Below are 19882 nucleotides of genomic sequence, written 5' to 3'. Positions count from 1 at the left end.
CGCTGTCGAGTCTCGAAAGGGTTTTAATTTGGGGGGGGGGGGGGGGGGGGGGGGGGCGGGGGCGTTAGTCTACAATGAAGCAGAGATGAATTACGTGCGCATTACTCTATTCATTCGATTAGGCCGTTAGTGGTGAATGAGCGCCTCTTCATTTGAATCATGCCAAGTAATCTTCTTTCAGGCCTATTTTTCAAATCGTTCACATGAAGATTCATGCGGGGCACGTCGTTCGCTCCCCCGATGAAAAATTTTCCCTCATTTCGCTCTGTTCACCCTCTCTCTCGGCCTTCCTCTCCCAACTATTTTTTCGCCAACTCTCTTCTTCCTCTCGTCTTCGCATTCCCTTCAGCTTCTTCTTCCTTCTTATTTTCTTCGCATCTCTTCTCACTTCATCATCTTCGCATCTACACTCCCTGTCTCTCTCGGCCTCCCTCTCCCTTTTCCCTCTCTCTTCTCCCTCTCTTCTCACTCTCGGCCTCCCTCTCGCTCCTCACTTCCCCCCACTCCCCCCCCCCCCCCTGAGTTCATTCGATTTAACCCATTTCGGTTTCAATTTCCTTCGATTTTGGCATTTTAGCTTTGATTTCTTCGATTCTAGCTTCGATTTTCTCCAAATTTCAGAAGGTAAGCCTAAACCCTAACTTTTTCAATTGATTTAGATTTTTAAAAATTTTAATTTTTGTGCGTAATTTGTATTGATTGTTGCATAATTTTGTCTTTATAGGGTTTAATTTCTGGATTAGAGTTAGGGTTTAGTGGATTTAGGGTATTTTTCAAGGTATTTAAGGGTTTAGGGTTTAGGTTTTATGGTATTTTTAGGGTTTTTTTAGGGTTCTTGGTTTTTGGGGTGATAGGGTTTAGGATTTAGGGTTTTTAAGGTCTAGGGTTTAGTGTTTAGGGTTTGGGGCTTTTAGTGATTTTAAGGTTTAGGGTTTAGGTTTTGGAACTAGGGTTATGAAGTTAGGGTTTTTGGGTTCTCGATTAGGGTTTAGGGTTTGGGGTGTTTAGTCCGGTTAAAAAAAGGTTGAGTCGCCTACACGAGCGTCCATTAGCCAACAAAACCCGACCCCCCATCACAGATGAGGTACGTTTTATAGTGACTGTGAATTCGGTGAATTTGAACTGGATGAGTGTGTTTTTGCATTGTTTAGTGCATCTGCAATGGAATTAGTTTGATTAATTTTGAAATATTTTAGAATATTGTTAAATAGTTTTTAAGTGCTATGGAATGATCTTGCCATGTGGTGAGGAGATTTTAGTGTTATAAATATCCACCACATAGAATTTTTTTGTTATTTGTGTTTCTGTGTGTCCCTAGTTACTATGACAGGTAAAGGTTGTCTGATGAAATTTTTTCCATGAGGACCATCTTGGATTTAGATTATAATTGGTTGGAAGAAGACAACAAATTTCTCAATCATATGACATCTGGACCTTCGAGGATGACAATAAAATGCTCAATCTCTTGGTTGAGCAGGTCAATTTTGGGAACAGGATGCCCAATGGGGTTTGGAAGCATGAGGTGTACATGAAATGTGTCAATAGGTTCAATGAAGACGCAGTTAATAAAAAATTGTTGATCAGCTCAAGAATCAAACAAGATCATGGATGAAAACTTACCAAATGGTAACGAGCTGTCTCAACACTAGTGGGTTCGGCTGGGATACAGCCACACAACAAGTTACTGCATGTTATTCTCTATGGCAAGACTACAACAAGGTCAGTAAATTATGACGTACTGTAAAACATTTTGTATGTTTTCCGCATTACTAGAACTCTATTCCAAGCCATCTAAAGAATGTTTTATTCTTGTAGGAGCATTAAGATGCTGAAAAGTATAGACAACAACGCTGCCCCCTTTATGACAAGTTGTCTTGGGTAGTGGGAAGCTCAATAGCCATGGGGACAATAAGTCAAACTAGAGTAGACATGTGCAATGATGTCCAGCATGAGGAAGGAAATTCACCCTTGGATGTGCTTCAGGATGTCGATTTAGGTAGGGATACTCTATCAACATTCTTTAGCGAGAATGAGTCGGCACTTAATCAGTCTCGAACTGGTAACTGGTCAACTTCAACTGTCGTAGAAAGAGACCCGAAATGTCCACTGATGACACTTTCATGTTCCTTGATACAATGAAGGAAATTGCCGTAGTATTGTGTGATGCTATCAAACCTAAAGATGGTAAAGTCAGAGAGAATTAGTTCGAAGCCCTCACGGAAATCCCAGACCTGCCGGATGAGTTGATGTTTCATACTCCACAATGGTTGGATACTGTTGAATTTATGGAAAAGAGAAAAACTGTATTGATTTGTTGTAATCAAAGTACATGAACATATATTTATAATAGATGAAGGTAGTAGAGTCCAATTACAAAAAAAACTACCTTTGTCCCAATTACACCCAAATTCTAACACTTAAAGCTAAGTCATAGCATAATTAAATAACTCAATATAGATAAAAGACAAATATAACTCAAACTAGAACTCTTCTAGGACGTGACCATAAGATAAAGATACCTTTGTGAGTCCTTCTTGATCTTCCAACTTATGTGATAAGGATATCAGCTCATGGTAATCATGGTGAGTCCTACTTCTTATGGGCTTGGGCCATCTTGTGGGCCTTCCTTAGTTGTGTGGCCTATCTTATAATACTCTTAGATATGTGGGCCTTCCTTGGTCATGTAGGTTAGGCCCTATCTTCCAACACTCCCCCTCAAGCTTGGGGTGAGAGAACATCAAGAACTCCCAGTTTACTGCAAATGATGTATAGAATCTTTTTGTATAAAATGGCAGTCCTCCAATCTTCCAATACTCCCCTTCACGCTGGTGTTCTCTTCCATGAGGCCCAACTGGCCAATTCAGGGGGGGTATAACATAAATATAATAATAAGTTCCTCCATCATGGTGTACCAACCGTTGACATTTGATATTTTTGATGGTGTATTAAGCTCCTCCATCATGGAATCCCAACCGTTGACATTTTTTATAATTTTGATCGGGTATTAAGTTCCTCCGTCATGGAATCCCAACTATTGACATTTGATATTTTTGACGGGGTATTAAGTTCCTCCGTCATGGAATCCCAACCATTGACATTTTTTATATTTTTGACGGGGACAAATAAATAATGGTATGATGCCACCTCTTCTTCAATAATAATGTCCCCAATGAGACATAATAGTTATAATTGAATATAATACTACTATCTTCCAACACATATAACACGAACCAAATAATAAACTTTTATAAAAAAACCCATAAAATAATCCGATATAAAAATTTCTTCTTAGATGCATAAACTTCATTTGTGCTCCCCCTCTCTTGAATATTTTGGTCACATAAACTTTATTGACAACATCTGGAATAAAATACATCTTTCTTGTACTTCTTCTACAACTGCCCCTCAAGCTGGGAGGTAATGGCAGTGATCTCAGCTTGAACCAAATATCATAGATGCAGAAATAATCCCAAATAATATAGATGTAGTAATAATCCCTTAAACCGGGTAGAATTGAGATATTTTTCTGATATAGTAACTCAAATAGTGATGCAAAAAAATAGGCTTAAATTCAGATTTTTCAATGCAATATGATACCAACATGACCTTTGATTCTTCCGATGAGAATATATCTTAAAATATAGATCAGATTGACATGAATTTTTTTCCTTCTATAACTAGACTTCAATAAATTTCATCCAAGTAGAACTTCCCTTCATAAAATATAATTATTAGAAGATAAATAATCTGATATATTTCGGTCTCTGTCATCAGGCCGAACTAAGCACAATTTCATCTTTTTTTTCCAGCATGACCATTGGCTCTTTCAAGATAAATATCTCCTAATAAAAAATTCAAATCGAGAATTGGTTGAATAGGTAAGAAAATAAACTTACATATCTTTCTTTTAATATGTATTTCTTCATATAAAGTCTCATTCTTAATAGCATAAAATACCTCGGAAGTTGAAGCTTTCTGCTGTTGCTCGAACCTTTTTTTCAATCTGACCTTTGTTGCTTCAAATATCGATTTCTCTTTGTATATAACTTAGATAAAAAAAATTGTTGAATAAGTTAAAGAATATACTTACAGATATTTCTTTTGATATGTATTTCTCCATATAAATTCTAGTTCTTGAGAGCATAAAGTACCTAGGAATCTGAAGCTTTCTACTGCTGCTCGAACCTCTTTTGCAATCTGACCTTTGTTCATTCCAATATCGATATCTCTTTGTAGGTAACTCCGATTGGAAAAAATCAATTTTTTTGAAAAGTAGACTCAAATATCTTTCCATCAATATATACTTTACGACATGAAAATCTCAATATAAAGCTGAAAAATGTAAAAGAAACTATAGGAGTAGGGACTGAAAAAAATACGAACCTAGACTTAGGATTTAGGGTTTAGAGAAAAGGATCTCATTATTTCTGTGGGTTGACCAAGTCAACTCACAGAACTTGCTCTGATACCATGTTGAATTTATGGAAAAGAGAAAAACTGTATTGACTTGTTGTAATCAAAATACATGAACCTCTATTTATAATAGAGGAAGGTAGTAGTGTCCAATTACAATAAAACTACATTTGTCCTAATTACACCCGAACTCTAACACTTAAAGATAAGTCCTAGCATAATTAAATAACTCAATATAGATAAAAGACAAACATAACTTAAATTAGAACTCTTCTAGGATGTGACCATAAGATAAAGATGCCTTTGTGAGTCCTTTTTGATCTTCCAACTTATGTTATAAGGATGTCAGCTCATGGTAATCATGGTGGGTCCTACTTTTTATGGCTTTGGGCCTATCTTATAATAATCTTAGATATGTGGGTCTTCCTTGGTCGTGTGGCCCATCTTATAATACTCTTAGATATGTGGGTCTTCCTTGGTCGTGTGAACTTGGGCCCTATCTTTCAACATAAAACTAAGAAGGACATGTTTACGAAGCTGACAATGGAAAAACGGCCCAAGTGGCTTAACACATTGTTATAGTCAAATGTAGTAATGAGATTTAAGTACACTATCTACTTTGGGAGGAGTGTTTTGAATTTTAATGATGTTTTTTTAATTATGACATTGTAAGACTTATCGTTGATAGATTATGAATGTCGTTATGGTTAAGATTTGGACTTTTATGATTGTTGGGTTCTTATTGTGTGGATGGAGATTGTGGATGTGTAATTGGATATGGTTGTGTAAAGGTGTGATTTAAATTAAGTGTTGATTGAAGATAAATGTATGTTTATGTTTATGACTTTTAGGAAGAAACAAAAATTATTTTTGTAGTCGTCATTGTGCTTGTGGTGATTGTATTTGCAGGTTTCCATGGATATTAAGAAAGACAAAAAAAGGATTGTAAGTTTGTTAGCATTCACATGTAATTTGTACATCATGGGAATATACTATCTCAGCCATAGGAATAGACATGCACCACGTCCTCATGGGATTGGTGGTCTGATTTATTTGCAAAAGGCATTAGAGAAATCACCTGTTAAATTTTGAAAAGTTTACAGGATGAATTAAATTGTATTTCATAAATTAACAAAGCTACTTTATAGTAAAGGATTTTTATTACCCACAAAGACCATCTCAGTAGAAGAACAACTTCTATATTTTCTCCTAATTGTTAGTCAATGACAATCGTATAGTGTCACTGTAGAGATGTTTGATAGATCAAACTGGACTATAAGTAGGTATTTCAATAAGGTGTTGAACACTATTGTCAAACTTCAATTTGATTATATCAAACGGCCTTCAGAACGCACTCACTTGAAGGTTTTAAATAATCCAATGTTTTATCCGTATTTTAAGGTAACATCACTTGGCCTCTAATGAAAATTTTTAGATTAATATACAAAGTTACTTTGTATTAATTGAAATGATATAATTAGGATTGTATCGGGGCTATTGATGAAACTCATATCAAAGCAAACATCTCACTTGAAGAATAACAAAAGTTCTGGAACAAAAAGGGCTATCTCTCACAAAATGTGATGGCAACATATACAGTTGACATGCAATTCACTTATGTACTTGCTGGATGGGAGGGATTAACAGTTGATTCTCGTGTACTGAAGAACGCATTGACTTGATAAGATAGACTCTTTGTACCTAAAGGTAAATAATATTTTTTGTTCAATATCTTTTTATCTATTATTATCTTCAATTATTTTAGGTGGAATATATTTTGTATTGTCGGTAAATATTATCTAGTTGATGCTGGTTATGCAAATATGCCAAGTTTTTTGGCTCCATATCGAGGAACTCGTTATCATCTACAAGAATTTGAAGACAACATTCCTAGAAATGATAAAGAGTTATTCAACCGAAGGCACTCATATTTGAGGAATACTATAAAAGCTCAATTTCAAATGTTGAAAGGTGCTCCTCCGTTTTCTCATAAGATCCAGATAAAATTTGTAATAGCTTATTACATATTACATAATTATATACGTAAAGAGGATTACAATGATATGTTTGAATTGGTAGATGATAATTCAGTTGATGAGCTTGGTGGAGGAGGTGATGAGGTTTGATTAGCAAGTGTAAATGAGGATGAAGATAGTGATGATCTTGCGGATGAAAACAACCTATCAACAAACATGCGGAGACGACGTACATTAGAATCCACAAGAGTCGCACAATTTCGAGATGCCATAGTGACTAACATGTGGAATGATAATTGATGGTTGTATCTTATTGCTTTTGAACAATTATTTTGTCGTTCGTATATACCAAATTAGTAAGTTGATGATTTTAATATTAAATGCACGAACTCATTCTTATATTCCAAGGCATAAACGTTTGCTTTTATGCTGTACATTGTGAATTAAGAGTAACTCGGTTCATTTTCAAGCATGTTTTTTAAGTTTTAATTTTATATATATATATATATATATATGTTATTAATAATTTATCCTAGTTTATTAATAAAATAATATATTTATTTATTTACTATATTCATTAATTTTATTACTATATTAAATTATAAATTTAAGACCGGTAATTAAAATATTGTTAAAGATCATTTGATCAATTATTTTGGTTTAATTATCTCATTTTTATAATTAATTAAAATAATTATTTTTTATTTTGTAAAAAAATATTATTAATTAATAGTACGTAGAAAATCCATCTTCTGTTATTAATAAAATAATTTTTTATTTATTCAGTTCAATTAATTAATTAATTAATTAATTAATTATATTCTCTTATGTTATTTTTTATTTAAATTTTTTTATTAATTTATTCTAGTCATACGTATTTATTATATTAATTTATAATAAACTGTAATCATTAAGTAATATAATATAATTTTTTATTAATTAGTTTATTAATATATTTTAATACTATACATTAAATCACTTATAAGTGTAGTAACCTTATTTATTTTGGTTAATTATCTATTTAAGTATATTATAAAAAGTTATTCATTCTCTTATTTATATCTTATTTTTTATTTGAGACACTAATACTTGAATCTGTTTTCCAGTACACTTAAACTTGTCCAAGCTAATACCCAAAGATAAATTAAAGTTGAATCAATTCATTTAAGGTGAATTAAAATCTTAAATTCATTTTCAAGTTTATTGTAAACTAACCCCTCGTTAATAACCAATTATCATCCTTGATGAACCCAATGCCCTACTTCATCCCCGCTCGCCGTCCTGTCGGGCCAGTAAGACTTGTTGTTGACTGATGATCTTCAGATTCGCTCAGAGTTGTCCGGTCGTCAACAAATACATCCAAATTTTGCGAACCCACTCGACCATCGACATCGATGGCCGCCGTTGCAGCGTCACTAACCTTGTCACAGTACGTCCAAGTTTTCTCGAACAGAAGATTGCCCACAGTTGCGGCTTCACCAAACCGGTCGCCGAAGATAACCGTGCTCACGACCAGCCACTGCTCGCCGCAACGAAGACTGTTTAACTTTACACCAAGCCCATCTCTTAAAAGCATTCAGAATCATCAAATTGTTCGTTTCTCTAAGGTAATGACTTCATTTCATAATGCTTCTACTTTCTGGACTCCTAGTGATTTACACTATATGGCAGTAACTTCTTTATCTTCTAGAATCAGGATCCACCTGTAAATTCAACTTCGTGTGTTTCTTTTACACCACGAACATGCTCGGGGACCGTTAATGTTCGGGATGAAGTTGAAATTGCCAAGATTGAATCTCATTTTGTCGAAGTTCTCCTGCGGATCGCCATTCGGGTTTTGCCATATTTTTGGGTGTTTGTAGTGTGTAGGGCAGCTCACGCTGCCGCGGGTTCTATCCGGGCATCCAACTTCGGTCTTAAGGTGGCAACCGCCCTCCGCGGGTCTGGTTGGCCGGACGAGGCTGTGGTCTTCGCCCTTGCTACCCTTCCTGTGATCGAACTCCGTGGAGCCATCCCTGTTGGATATTGGATGCGTCTTAAACCTCTTCAGCTTACCGTCTTGTCGGTTCTCGGGTCTGTTTTCTCTTCTTCACTAAATTTCCTGTGCATCTGCTTTTGATGTTTTGTTTTAAATTCACATTTTTTAGTTCTTTACTTTAAATCGCAGTAACATGGTTCCGGTGCCCTTCATAATTCTCTATTTGAAGAAATTTGCGGAATTTTTAGCCGCGAAAAATGCCTCTGCGTCGGCACTTCTTGATTTGTTGCTTAAGAAGGCCAAAGAAAAGGCTAGCCCGGTGGAAGAATTTCAGTGGCTGGGATTGATGCTTTTTGTGGCAGTGCCTTTTCCGGGGACTGGCGCTTGGACTGGGGCAATTGTTGCATCCGTTCTTGATATGTCATTCTGGTCTGCCATGTCTGCCAATTTTTGTGGCGTTGTTTTGGCAGGTCTTCTAGTTAATTTGCTTGTAAACCTTGGTCTTAAGTATGCTCTGGTTACTGGCGTAGTTCTCTTCTTTATTTCCACTGTGATGTGGAGTGTTCTTCGAAATATTAAGAAATCACTCTTCTCAAACTAATTAAAATGATTAGACTGGTATACTTTTATTTCGAGATTGTTGTTGTCAATGTTCTTTTAGCTTCCCTGTTTGTTTGTTTGTTTTGCCAAAATTGGTTCTGATGATTAAGATAATTTTGCATTAAGGGAGGATGCATATTATCCCGACATGGGTACTTTGTCCACAATCAAAGGCTTCCATATTATATTTTACACGGATGCAGATACCTAATGCTAATCCTTGAACTGTCTGATCACACATTTTTAACCATGTAAAGATCTCATCAGTTGGAAAACACTGTATGCTTTAGACTTTGCATGTCAACCACGAGCGGTTGAATTTATTTACTCATGTCATCCTTCTGACAGTTAAGAGTGTTCGATGATTGACATGTTTGCCATGTTTTCACATTGTAGCAATGTTGCACTATCAGTCATAGGTTGATTTCTAATTTTGTGTTAGACTGAATTTTCTTTACGTGTATGCAAAAAGCAGTCTCAATTGGATGTCTGTTGAAGTGTAAACCTGTCCTATAAAAAATAGTCTAAAAGTAACAAGTCGTGAATTTCAGTGGAACTGTAAATCAAATAGCACTTAATAGGGATAACATGATCGTTCATTTCTAGTATTTTTTTTTTTGTTTTTTTTTTTTAAATAATGTTCATTTCTACTATTGATATACTTCATCCTTATTCCACTATTTTCATTTCCACATGGGTTTTCAGTAATTTTTTCTGCTAAATGTTGTCTTATAAGATTCATTTTCTCTCAACTTTGACATGGAATAATACATATGAAAAACTAAAATCTGAAGTGAACCATGCACTGGATGAACTGATGAGTATTGCACTGTAATCTTCAATCATACATGAACAGGATAGGCCGTAGGTAATACATAACGTGAAGGTGAATCTGATTGCTCCTTTCATGTCATGATGAAACTTTTTTATACGGTCTGATGCATTTGGTGAAGTACATACTCTATCAATGTATTGATGAATAAACATGGGATGTCAAACAACTAAAATGAGGTAGATTTACAACTCTTCTACTGACTTACATTCTACTTGGCTCATGATTTGGCAACTATCATTGGGAGAATACGCTTTAGGGGTATTTTGGTCACTTATGTTCAGGGGTAGTTTGGGCGTATGTTCGCTCTTCTATCTTGGCTCATTACTTGTCTTTATATGTGTTTACTTTACTGTTTTATGTACTGAAAATTGAGTAGATACATATGTAGAGTATGAAAGGGCAATGATGTCCTTGTACTCGATTTCTTCTTAAATAACATTAATGAAGGAAGAGAAGTCTGAGTTCAACCCCTAACTTTGCTTCTTTCAAATTGCAGCAGCCTCCTTCTGCCGCCTCTGTCTTTCTCTTCTTCTTTCTCTTATTCTCTCACCTTAACCTCTCAAATTCTGTTACTTTTCAACCTTATTAAGCATTCTTGATTGTTTTACTTCGAAATCCAATTTGGGTGTTTTCTCTGTTTCTGAAACTGTGACATCAAAAGACTGTTATTCATTCCCCCCTTTACGTCTATCTGTAATTTTTACCTGTTCATGTCATGGTATTGTTGTTATTTTAAGATAGCTTAATCAGGACATGTTGTGTTATTGTTGCTTGTTAGAAATGTTAGTCTGTAGTGTGGATAGTAGCTTCAGAAAATGTCATTGAGTCAGGCTGTAGGTCGTTTACTTCTAAGTGGCTACAGATTGGATCCGTGGGGTTTAGGTGGATAGTCAGAAATGTTAGTCTGCAGTGTGGATGGTAGCTTCAGAAAATGTCATGAGTCAGGCTGTAGGTCGTCTACTTCGAAGTGGCTACAGATTGGATCAGTAGTGTTTAGGTGGTTAGTCAGAGATGACATTTGATGGAGGTTTGAAAATGGGACAACAGCAAATGAGGTGATAGAATTCCATTATGTCATTGAATTGGAAATAGGATACATGCCCAAATCTATGGATTGTGAATGTTTTGTATCATCATGCGAAACTTTGCCTTAATTATCTTAAAGTTGCTTTCTTTGTTTGCGCATTAATTATACAACTCAATTCTGTATTCCTATGTAAGATTTTTCTAGAAGGAGACGAGTCAAATTTCTATCTGAGTGAAAGTTGCTTCCTCTTGTTTGATATGTGCAGTGTTCAATTTTTTTGGAAGTACATCACTTTAACTCTCAGCACTATTTCAAAAAAAAAAAATCACCTTAACTCTGTCATGGATCTCAACATGGCAAATCTATGTCTCAGATCAGCCATCTTCTGAAGAAAAAATTGACATCCTGTTATGGGCCTGTAACATATGAAAGTGATGCAGAAGACAAGAAAATGAAGAGAAGTAAAGCTTCTTTCCTCTTATGGACTTTCAAAATCCCTTTTCATGGGAAGTCTTTTTTGCACTTGTTATATTGGATCTATGAGTGTCTGAAACTAAAGCTAAAAAAGAAACAAACATGAAATAAATACTCTGTTTTCTGGATTAATCGAGTTGATGGGTAGCATTAGGTTGCATGTAATTTTTACTGTTATTTATATGGTCTCAGGAAGAATTTTCTATGATTGTCTGTCTCAGGCAATAATCTTTTCAAAAAGGAAAGTTCAATCAGTAGGACTTTGAATCTTGTAGACAACTAAAAGTTGAGCTCGACGAAGGTTACACAAAGCTTTCATAGTTATTCAGGATTTGGTTAGGTTTCAGGAAGAGTTTTCCAAGATTGTATATTCTCAGGCAATGATATCCGGCAAGTAAAGTTCTAACCAGTAGGACTGTGAACTTTGTAGGCAACTAAAAGATAAACTTCATAAAGGTTACACAGTTTTTATTAGTTGTTGAGGATCTGGTAATGTCTCAGGAAGAGTTTAGTAAGACTGGATCTAGTAGGTTTTCTCCGCGGCAGATTTTCTCACTCAGGTTGCATGCCTTAAAAAGATGTTAATGCTGGTTTCCTGATATTATCCGGTCATAGTTGTGGCTTGCTTTCTTTTTCTTAGCTTGATTTTCCTACTACATTATAAGGAGAAAGGAGATGGCTGATGAGCACCTTGAAACACCAGTGCATACTGCACTAACCTTTGCCTTGTGAAGTCTAATGAAAAGGTTTTAAGTCTTTCGAAGTCGATCCTAGGGTAACTCCTTTGGAAGTCAAAACAGAAAACCATCTATGTCAATATCATTTACTTATGGCTATCAGCACAAAACCTATTTACTGTAAGAGTGTTGGTTGCGTTGTTATGTTGGAGAGGCACAGACAATGAATGAATAGGGGGAGTTCTTATTCATTGCCCTTGCTGCTTGGCTGATCTGATTTTAGAGCATTCATATGATTGGATGAGTAGGCTTGAGGCGCCTGATGACATTTTTTTTGACTTAGTTACTGTGAAGTTTGGTCTAATTTCATCTCAGAATGATTAGTCTAATTTAGGAAAAAAATTTTAATTAATAAATGTAATATTTTTGTATGTATTAATCTATGTGAGATTATTCTTCTCAATAGACTATTCTAAATAGATAATTTAATCTATATAAGATTATTTTTTAAAAATGACCTTGTTTCGTAAGTCGGCAGGACCATATTCCACGCCCGCTCGACTTTCCGCAGATTCGGTAATGTTTTCATATTCAAATTGAATAATTATTTGGGTTTGGGCGGCTTGCGGGCTGATGATCCCTCGAGATGCCTGAAAAGCCAATGCCCCTCGGCCCCTCTTTTATCTCTATTAGACTAGATCCAAGAGCCACATAAAAAGGGTAGCAGACAGAAGAGCAGAAGCAGGAGCGACCATGGCAACGCCCGTTTGCTATTGCCATCATCTAATCACACCATCGACCTCCTCCTCCCTCCCGCCCTTCTCCCCACTATTGCCTCCAAGAATACGTTTCGACTTCAACAAATACTTGTCGAGCAGCAGAAGAAGAATTTCTTCCTTGTCTGCAAACAGATCTATCCGCGCGTCCAGCAGCAGTAGTAATGCTGACTCTTCTTCTCCTCAGTGGGACTGGTTTAAACCTACCCAAGGAGCTCCAGCGCCGTCCCTCAGCGACGTCATCTGGCCGTCAGCAGGTGGGGCTTTGATTCATTTTTGGTTCTGGAGCTTCTTCTTGTGATGCGTACTATTGAATAAAAAATTCGGTATGATTGTGCTTTCGTACACAGGGGCATTTGCAGCCATGGCTGTGCTGGGGAAGTTGGATCAAATTCTGGCAACCAAAGGCGTTTTCATGACAATTGCTCCTCTGGGTGCGGTCTCTGCAGTCCTGTTCGCTACTCCTGGTTCTCCAGGTGCTCAGGTACTGCTTCAATTTCTTCATTTTTGTCGTCTCCTTTGTTCCGTTTATTCCATGTACTATGGATTGATTCTGGGCGTTAATGGGAGAACCTGATTAACATACCTCGATCTAGCGAGCGGTAGAATGTTTGCTGCAAATTGAGATGGGAAAGCGTGAAACAATTCGCACAAAGGGGTTTTTTAAACTTTAAAAGATTCTTTTAAGGGGTTTGAAAGTGTGCCTAATGAAAGTATTGTAGAAAGTAATTTTTTGTGTTAATATATATGGTAAAGTAAAGTGGAAAGTACATACGAAATTTACTAATAAAATATTATAATAAATTTAACCATATTTTTATTTAACTTTTTTATTAATAAGTTAAGATTGATTTTAACTTGTCTAAATTAATAAATAATTTAAAATTACATTAAATTTACTTATTTACTTAATTAAATAAAAATACTTAATTTTTAAATTTTTATAATATCCAAATGTTAATCAAATTGTTACTTTTTAATATCTAAATTCTCACTCTTAAATAAAAAAGAGGGTATTTTATTATACAAAATTACTTTTATAGATTTAGTTTTATAAGATAGTTTTATTTAACTAAACTAAAATATATTTTAACTTGTTTTAAATTAATAACTGATTAAAAATAAATTAGGATTATTTATTCAATTAAATATATAAAAATAAAATAATTAAATAGATCTTTACTTTTATAATATCCAAATGTTAATCAAATTGTTTCTTTACAATATCTAAATTCTCACTCTTAAAACAGTCATTAAATATAATATTATAAATAAAAAAATTTATATAAATTAAAAAGGGTATTTTTAATATAAAATTACTTTAATAGATTTAACTTTTATTTTAGATAGTTTTTTTACTAAACTAAAATGAATTTTAACTTGTTTTAAATTAATAAATATTTTTTAAAATAATTTTAACTTATTTTAAATTAATAAATATTTATCAAATAAATAATTAAATAATTAATTATATAAAAATCAAATGATCTAATAAATACTTACTTTTATAATATCCAAATACTTAAATCAAATTGTTACTTTTGTAATATCTACATTTTCACTATTACATGATATCTTTTGTTCCCAATACATATATTGCAAAATGTAGTAATGTATGCAGAAATTGGGACCACAATCTTAAAGATGAGATATGTTCTCGACTCATGTAGATTAAGTAATCTTGGGTACCCAAATTTGTTTGGATCCTAGAGCTCTTATTAATGTAGTTAAGTTTATGCTACCATTGTGTATCCAACTTGTTTAACCCCTTTGATAATAGTGATGGCATCCACAATAGTGACATGCATCATTGCAAAAGAACTCTTTTTTGGTTTTTGTTACACTAGCTCAAATGGGTATTCAGAGTGAGAACAACTACACTTAGTGATCCTAGAGTGATCAAACTCTAGTTTGCCCCATATTTCCCTAGTTGATTTATAGGATAACAGTGAATCAATTGCTTCATGGTATGCTTGGGAATCAATTTGTCATTCACTTTTCGAGATGGGAGATGGGGCCATCATAAATGAACTCCTACATTTCGAAACTCTCTAACTAAATGAATACATTTGTTCTATACTCCCACAATATTGATCTCTATCCAACATTGTAGGGTCAAAGGGATCATGGCCTGTTAAAAATATAATACTATCTTAAGTTGCTATTTTATTACAATCTAAAGGGAGAGTGGTTAATGTGTTGACAAATTCTGAACTGAGATCTTGAGTATGTAATGTGAATACTAATTAGGCTATCAGAATACATTTGCTTTGATATCACTTGATAGCTGGTAATGAAGAATAAGCTTCGAGGGGAGGGGGTGAATAAGTTTGTTGGTTTTTTCGTTGGTGATTAACACTGTCACTTTGAGGTTTTGTACTCACTCATTTTGTAAAATCAAATGTTTAATTTTGATTTTAAGTTCAAAGTCCAAGACAGAATGATAAATCACACAAAATATAGAGTATTTATAGTGCTTCACAACTGGAACTCGAGTTACTACTAATCTACTCCCAAGGTGTTTGCATTTCAAAATTAATTCACTATGTTATAGAGCGCAATAACATTTACCATTAATTGTCACAAAGGCCAATTGCAATGCTACACACACAAGGATTGACATCACATAATTAATCATAGTAGCCTATTTACAATGCACACCTTCATATAGATTTACAACACTTAATTTTTTCGATATAGACCCATAAAAAGATTTTTTTAGCAATTAATTAGGTATTCTTGTCTAGTCCTCCAAAAGAAATTTTCAGTAGCTCCCTAGGCACTCTTGCATAGACCACCAAAGGGAATCTTCAATAGCTCACTAGGCATGCTTTCCTAGATCTATATAGGGATGTCAACAACACCGAGACTTACTAGACCCTCTATCCTAGACCACAAAAGGGGTGCTACTGTAGTTTTGCCTACACAAAGACTTATTGTAGTCATAGCGGCAATCAAAGCTTTCCAACTTATATTGTCAAAGGGATTTTAACAACCAAGTAATACAAGTTTGACCCACAAAAGGCTTATAAAAAATTATTCCTCAGTGACAAATGCTTCTTTATACAATTGAGGGTAGGGGCGGTCTTGTTTGCACAAGGCTTGACCAATGTTTGCAAGGGTCACTTGCTTACAATTTAATCTTTTACAAAAGTTTCTCAATTAAGCAGATTTTATAAACAAGCACAAATAGATAAGCACAACCATTCCTATGTGCCTACCCTATGTAAATAACAACTCAATAAATCCTTAAGGGCATGTTTGGAACTCATAGAAAAGAAAAGGGTAGAAAGTTTTTTTTTTATTTTTTATTTTTTATTTTGACAAAAAAAAATCACCGAGAGAAGAAAATAAGATAGAACGTCATTTTCTCTATTAGTTAATAAATTTTATCTCACAAAATGATGGAATTTAGAGAGAAAAAAAAAGAAATAGAAACTTGAGAGAAAATTTTAATCATGAAAATTTTAAAATATTACTAATTTTCTTTTCTTTCCATTTTGCGTATATATCTAAACAAGTGAAACTATATTTCTCTAATATTTTCTCTCTTGTTTTCCATGGTCATCCAAACAAGAGAATTTTTTTTTTCTATTCTCTTTTTCTTCCTTTTCTTTTCTCTCCACTTTTTGTGTTCCAAACACAGCCTAAATGACTTGATTTTAAAATTTTAAGTTCATAAAAAATCTTGGATGGGATACACTCTAAGCAACTTAATGTAATACTTTTTTTTTTCAAAAATTCAGGCTCCACAAGTAATCATTTGGAGAAAGTAATTTAATTTAAAAGTAAGAGACCCTCGGTTAAGATTTACTTTACCACAAGTATAATTAAATGATTTCAAAATACATGCTTATAGATACTTCGATTTTGATACAACTCTAGATCTTTAAAACAATGTTAATGCCACTTTAGGTTCTCTTATTACAATAAATAATGTGATATTAAAGTAATACTACAAGGATTCTAGTTAGGATTATGCTAAATAAGTAAAAAATTAGTTTCAGAAACATTTAGCTCCTTGGAAGGCGGCTTCTCAAATCTTTAAATTTGAACTACAAGATCAATTTCAAAGTTTAGAAATCTTTGAGAGTGGTGGTGGAAACCTTAACAAGTCTAAAATTTTTGTGCGGAAACAACTTAAATAAACAAGTTCTTAACTTTTAAAAATTGAATTGTTGCGCATGGAAAGAGACACTTCGTCATTTTGTGAAGGAGAAAATATTTAAAATTTTGTTTGGAGATACTACTCATATAGATAGGTTACTTAGAGATTTTTAGAGACCTATCTTTATCGAATTAAAGCCTTGAATCTCTTTTTGTAGCTCTTCTGGGTTACATCATTCAAACGCATGAGGGTCATTCGATCAGTCTTCCATAATTGGCCTTTTTTTACTTCAATCGCTCAACCATTTTGAATTGGCTTTTCAAACGAGGGATCAAGTGGTTCTTTATAACAACTTTTCCCTTTCATTGTCATTCGAATGAATCCTTGTTGGACAAACTGTCTTTTTGGTTGTGTCTTATTTTCTTCTTTTCTCTTCTAGCCTCTTCTGGGTTGGCCGTTCAAATGTTTGGGCAAACGGTCTTTAACCAAGTGCATTCTTTTTCCTTGTCGATCAAACGGTTGGCTTCACATCATTCGAATAGATGATTTTACCTTGTTTACTATGCTAAACATTTTTCTCATAATTCAAATGCTAGCTTGAATGATTTCTTCATCAGATCTTTCTCTCTTAACCAGTTGAGCATGTGTTGCTAGGTTGGTCAAATACTGTGTTGTCTGGTTTGAGTTGCTTATACTCATTTTTAGTAAACTATTCAAATGCGTCTTGGTGGTCGAACCATTGTGTTGTCAGAACTTGCTTTTGAGTTTTTTGTGCCGTCAAGCTTACTTAATTCATATTATTAATTGTTTAAGTGTTTGTTATAATTAAAGTTAATGAGGATCTTGAGACAAACACTTGTTCCACTACAAATACCTCGAAGGTATATGTAGTTTATGAGGTAGGTGGAAAGCAACATTGTTAAACCTAAGCCGATCATCGATCAAAATAAGTGATCAGGATCAATTGAACAAAGGTTAACCAGGTTTGCCTTGTTGTTGATGTTTGACGATGATGTAAAATTTTTATAGTTTTAAAAATCGGGAAGGGGTGGGATTCCCCTCCCCACCTTGAAAGACTAGTTGAGAGGGGGGGCTCTACCCTCTCTCATTTCTTTTAGAGGCAAGGGATGAGTCTTTGCCTTCCTCAATCAATAGAGAGCAAGCTGTCTTCCCTTTCCTCTTGTTGATAAGGAGGCATTCCTACCCTCTCTTTCACCTTGTGAAACTCTTATATAGGCCACTTTGATTATGGAGCAATTGGTCAGTTTGGTTTTGAGTATGATAACATTTGAGAAAGTACATGTAGTCTTCCATCCACCCCTGCAAACTCCCCAATACATTTTTAAAGTTTCTCTTTTAGGCAATATATTAGGGTGGGTGTTTTTCGTATATGATGATTTGAAGAAATCCTTGGATGCAGTCTAAGATTAGTTGAAATTGTATAAGCACGTAACGCTTATGGAGGCGAATAAGCATCTGCCATGTAAGAATAAATATGTTAGCGAATCACATATTAATTTTTTTTTTTTTTTGTTGTATTCTAAATTAAATTCTAATTAAAAATTTGTTGGTGGTGGAGATTGTATAGAAATACAACATGTTTGTGGCTCAGATTGGCTGCGCTGCCATCGGTGTTTTTGCCTTCTCCCTACTGGGAGCAGGCTGGCTTGCCCGAAGCACAGCTCTTGCGGCCTCTATAGCTTTCATGATCTATACCCGCTCCACCCACCCACCTGGTAAGTCCGAAATAATAGACCCAATTGAGGATTCTCCACAAATACTGATTTTCATGGTGTTTGGTATGATGTGAATAGCTGCCAGCTTGCCTCTCTTGTTCATCGATGGCCCCAAGCTACAGCCATTGAGTTTCTGGTACGCTTTGTTCCCTGGTGCAGCTGGCTGTGTCATCCTCTGCATCATTGTAAGCCATTCTTCTCTTCTCATTTCATCACATTTTGAGGTTCTGATCAGCTTTTTGTTTTGCTTCTAAGCCTGTCTGCTGATTTTGTTTCAATCGTTACTTTTGGGTTGGACCTTGGCAGCAAGAGATGGTAGGCTACTTGAAGGACAATTTCAAATTTTGATTACTTTCTATGAAGAAGATAACAATACTGAAAAGCTTTGGTTATTCAATTATTTATCACTTCATATTAATGACTCCAAAAAATAACTCCCATTGAGGTTCAGCCAGGGAGAAGGAGAGCAGTGAGCTTGGAAAATTGCTGTTATTTGCTTTCCAAGAGAATGTATTTTCTTATTTGTCATTTTTGTATTTGGGTCACTTTTTATAAGACAATATGTTCAAGTCTATTGTTTGTGGTTCCGGGGAAATGCTCGCTGAAGAGAGAAAAGGTTAAGAACCTAAAAATACTTACAAAATAATGATAAAAAAAGAAATATAATGAGCTAGAAAATTTTAAAACTTGACAATTGGCTATTTCATAGTCAATAAGAAATGTCATGAGTCTAAATTAAACTAAATACATGACATAATTAAAAATTGTCATATAATATTTCATCCTAATTTGAATTACAGAGTTCAAATGTAAATTCAAATGTTAAGCTTACCTACAAACAACTAATAATTGAGTCGAATTGTAAACATGGGACAAATTCTAGTTGTATGGTAATGAGAAGTACAAATTATACATAATTTTATATTGTCTTAAGTGTTAAGAAAAATTATTGGTTTATAAAGTTGAACAATAGGCCTTTTAATTGGTTAGTCATTTTGGGATGAAACAAGAATCAACCTTAATAGTGTGCTAGAGTAGGATGTCTACCTAGACTTTGGCCCATTATTGTGCTAGAGTATAGGATGTATACCTAGACTTTGGCCCATTATTGTGCTAGAGTATAGGATGTCTACCTAGACTTTGGCCCAATATGCACTATTGGGGAAGAAATCGGAAGAAATGGAGGCGGCCGATTGGAATTTGTTGGATCGACAAGTTCTGGGGATTATTCAGCTAACCCTGTCGAGATCGGTTGTGCACAAAGTCAGCAAGGTGAAGCTGA

The 19882-nt window shown here is 34.6% G+C and overlaps 2 protein-coding genes across 4 annotated transcripts; both read left to right on the top strand.

Annotated features, from left to right (window-relative positions):
- Positions 1–7682: 7682 nt before the first annotated feature.
- On the top strand, positions 7683–9029 carry LOC137939487 (uncharacterized). 3 transcript variants are annotated; one of them, XM_068784763.1, is made up of 3 exons: positions 7683–7996; positions 8086–8462; positions 8557–9029. In XM_068784763.1, exons 1-3 carry the CDS (start codon positions 7784–7786, stop codon positions 8966–8968), a joined length of 1002 nt encoding a protein of 333 aa, XP_068640864.1. In that variant the 5' UTR covers positions 7683–7783; the 3' UTR covers positions 8969–9029. The 3 variants fall into 3 exon arrangements, with proteins under 3 accessions (XP_068640864.1, XP_068640863.1, XP_068640865.1); XM_068784762.1 differs by having other exon boundaries at positions 8080–8462; positions 8557–9028; XM_068784764.1 differs by having other exon boundaries at positions 8080–8462; positions 8537–8648.
- A 3543-nt stretch (positions 9030–12572) lies between these two features.
- LOC137939517 (uncharacterized) lies at positions 12573–19174 on the top strand. The gene is made up of 5 exons (XM_068784804.1): positions 12573–13013; positions 13107–13240; positions 18453–18600; positions 18679–18785; positions 18907–19174. The coding sequence occupies exons 1-5, from the start codon at positions 12734–12736 to the stop codon at positions 18946–18948; spliced, it is 711 nt and encodes a 236-aa protein (XP_068640905.1). The 5' UTR covers positions 12573–12733; the 3' UTR covers positions 18949–19174.
- The last annotated feature ends 708 nt before the right edge of the window (positions 19175–19882 follow it).

The sequence above is a fragment of the Aristolochia californica genome, unplaced genomic scaffold, assembly GCF_029961685.1.
Source record: "Aristolochia californica isolate CCGP_79_NKW_82.1479 unplaced genomic scaffold, dmAriCali1.0.hap1 SCAF_8, whole genome shotgun sequence".
NCBI classification, from domain to species: Eukaryota; Viridiplantae; Streptophyta; class Magnoliopsida; order Piperales; family Aristolochiaceae; genus Aristolochia; species Aristolochia californica.
Note: the sequence above shows the minus strand (reverse complement) of the source record. Positions and strands in the feature narration are given on the sequence as shown.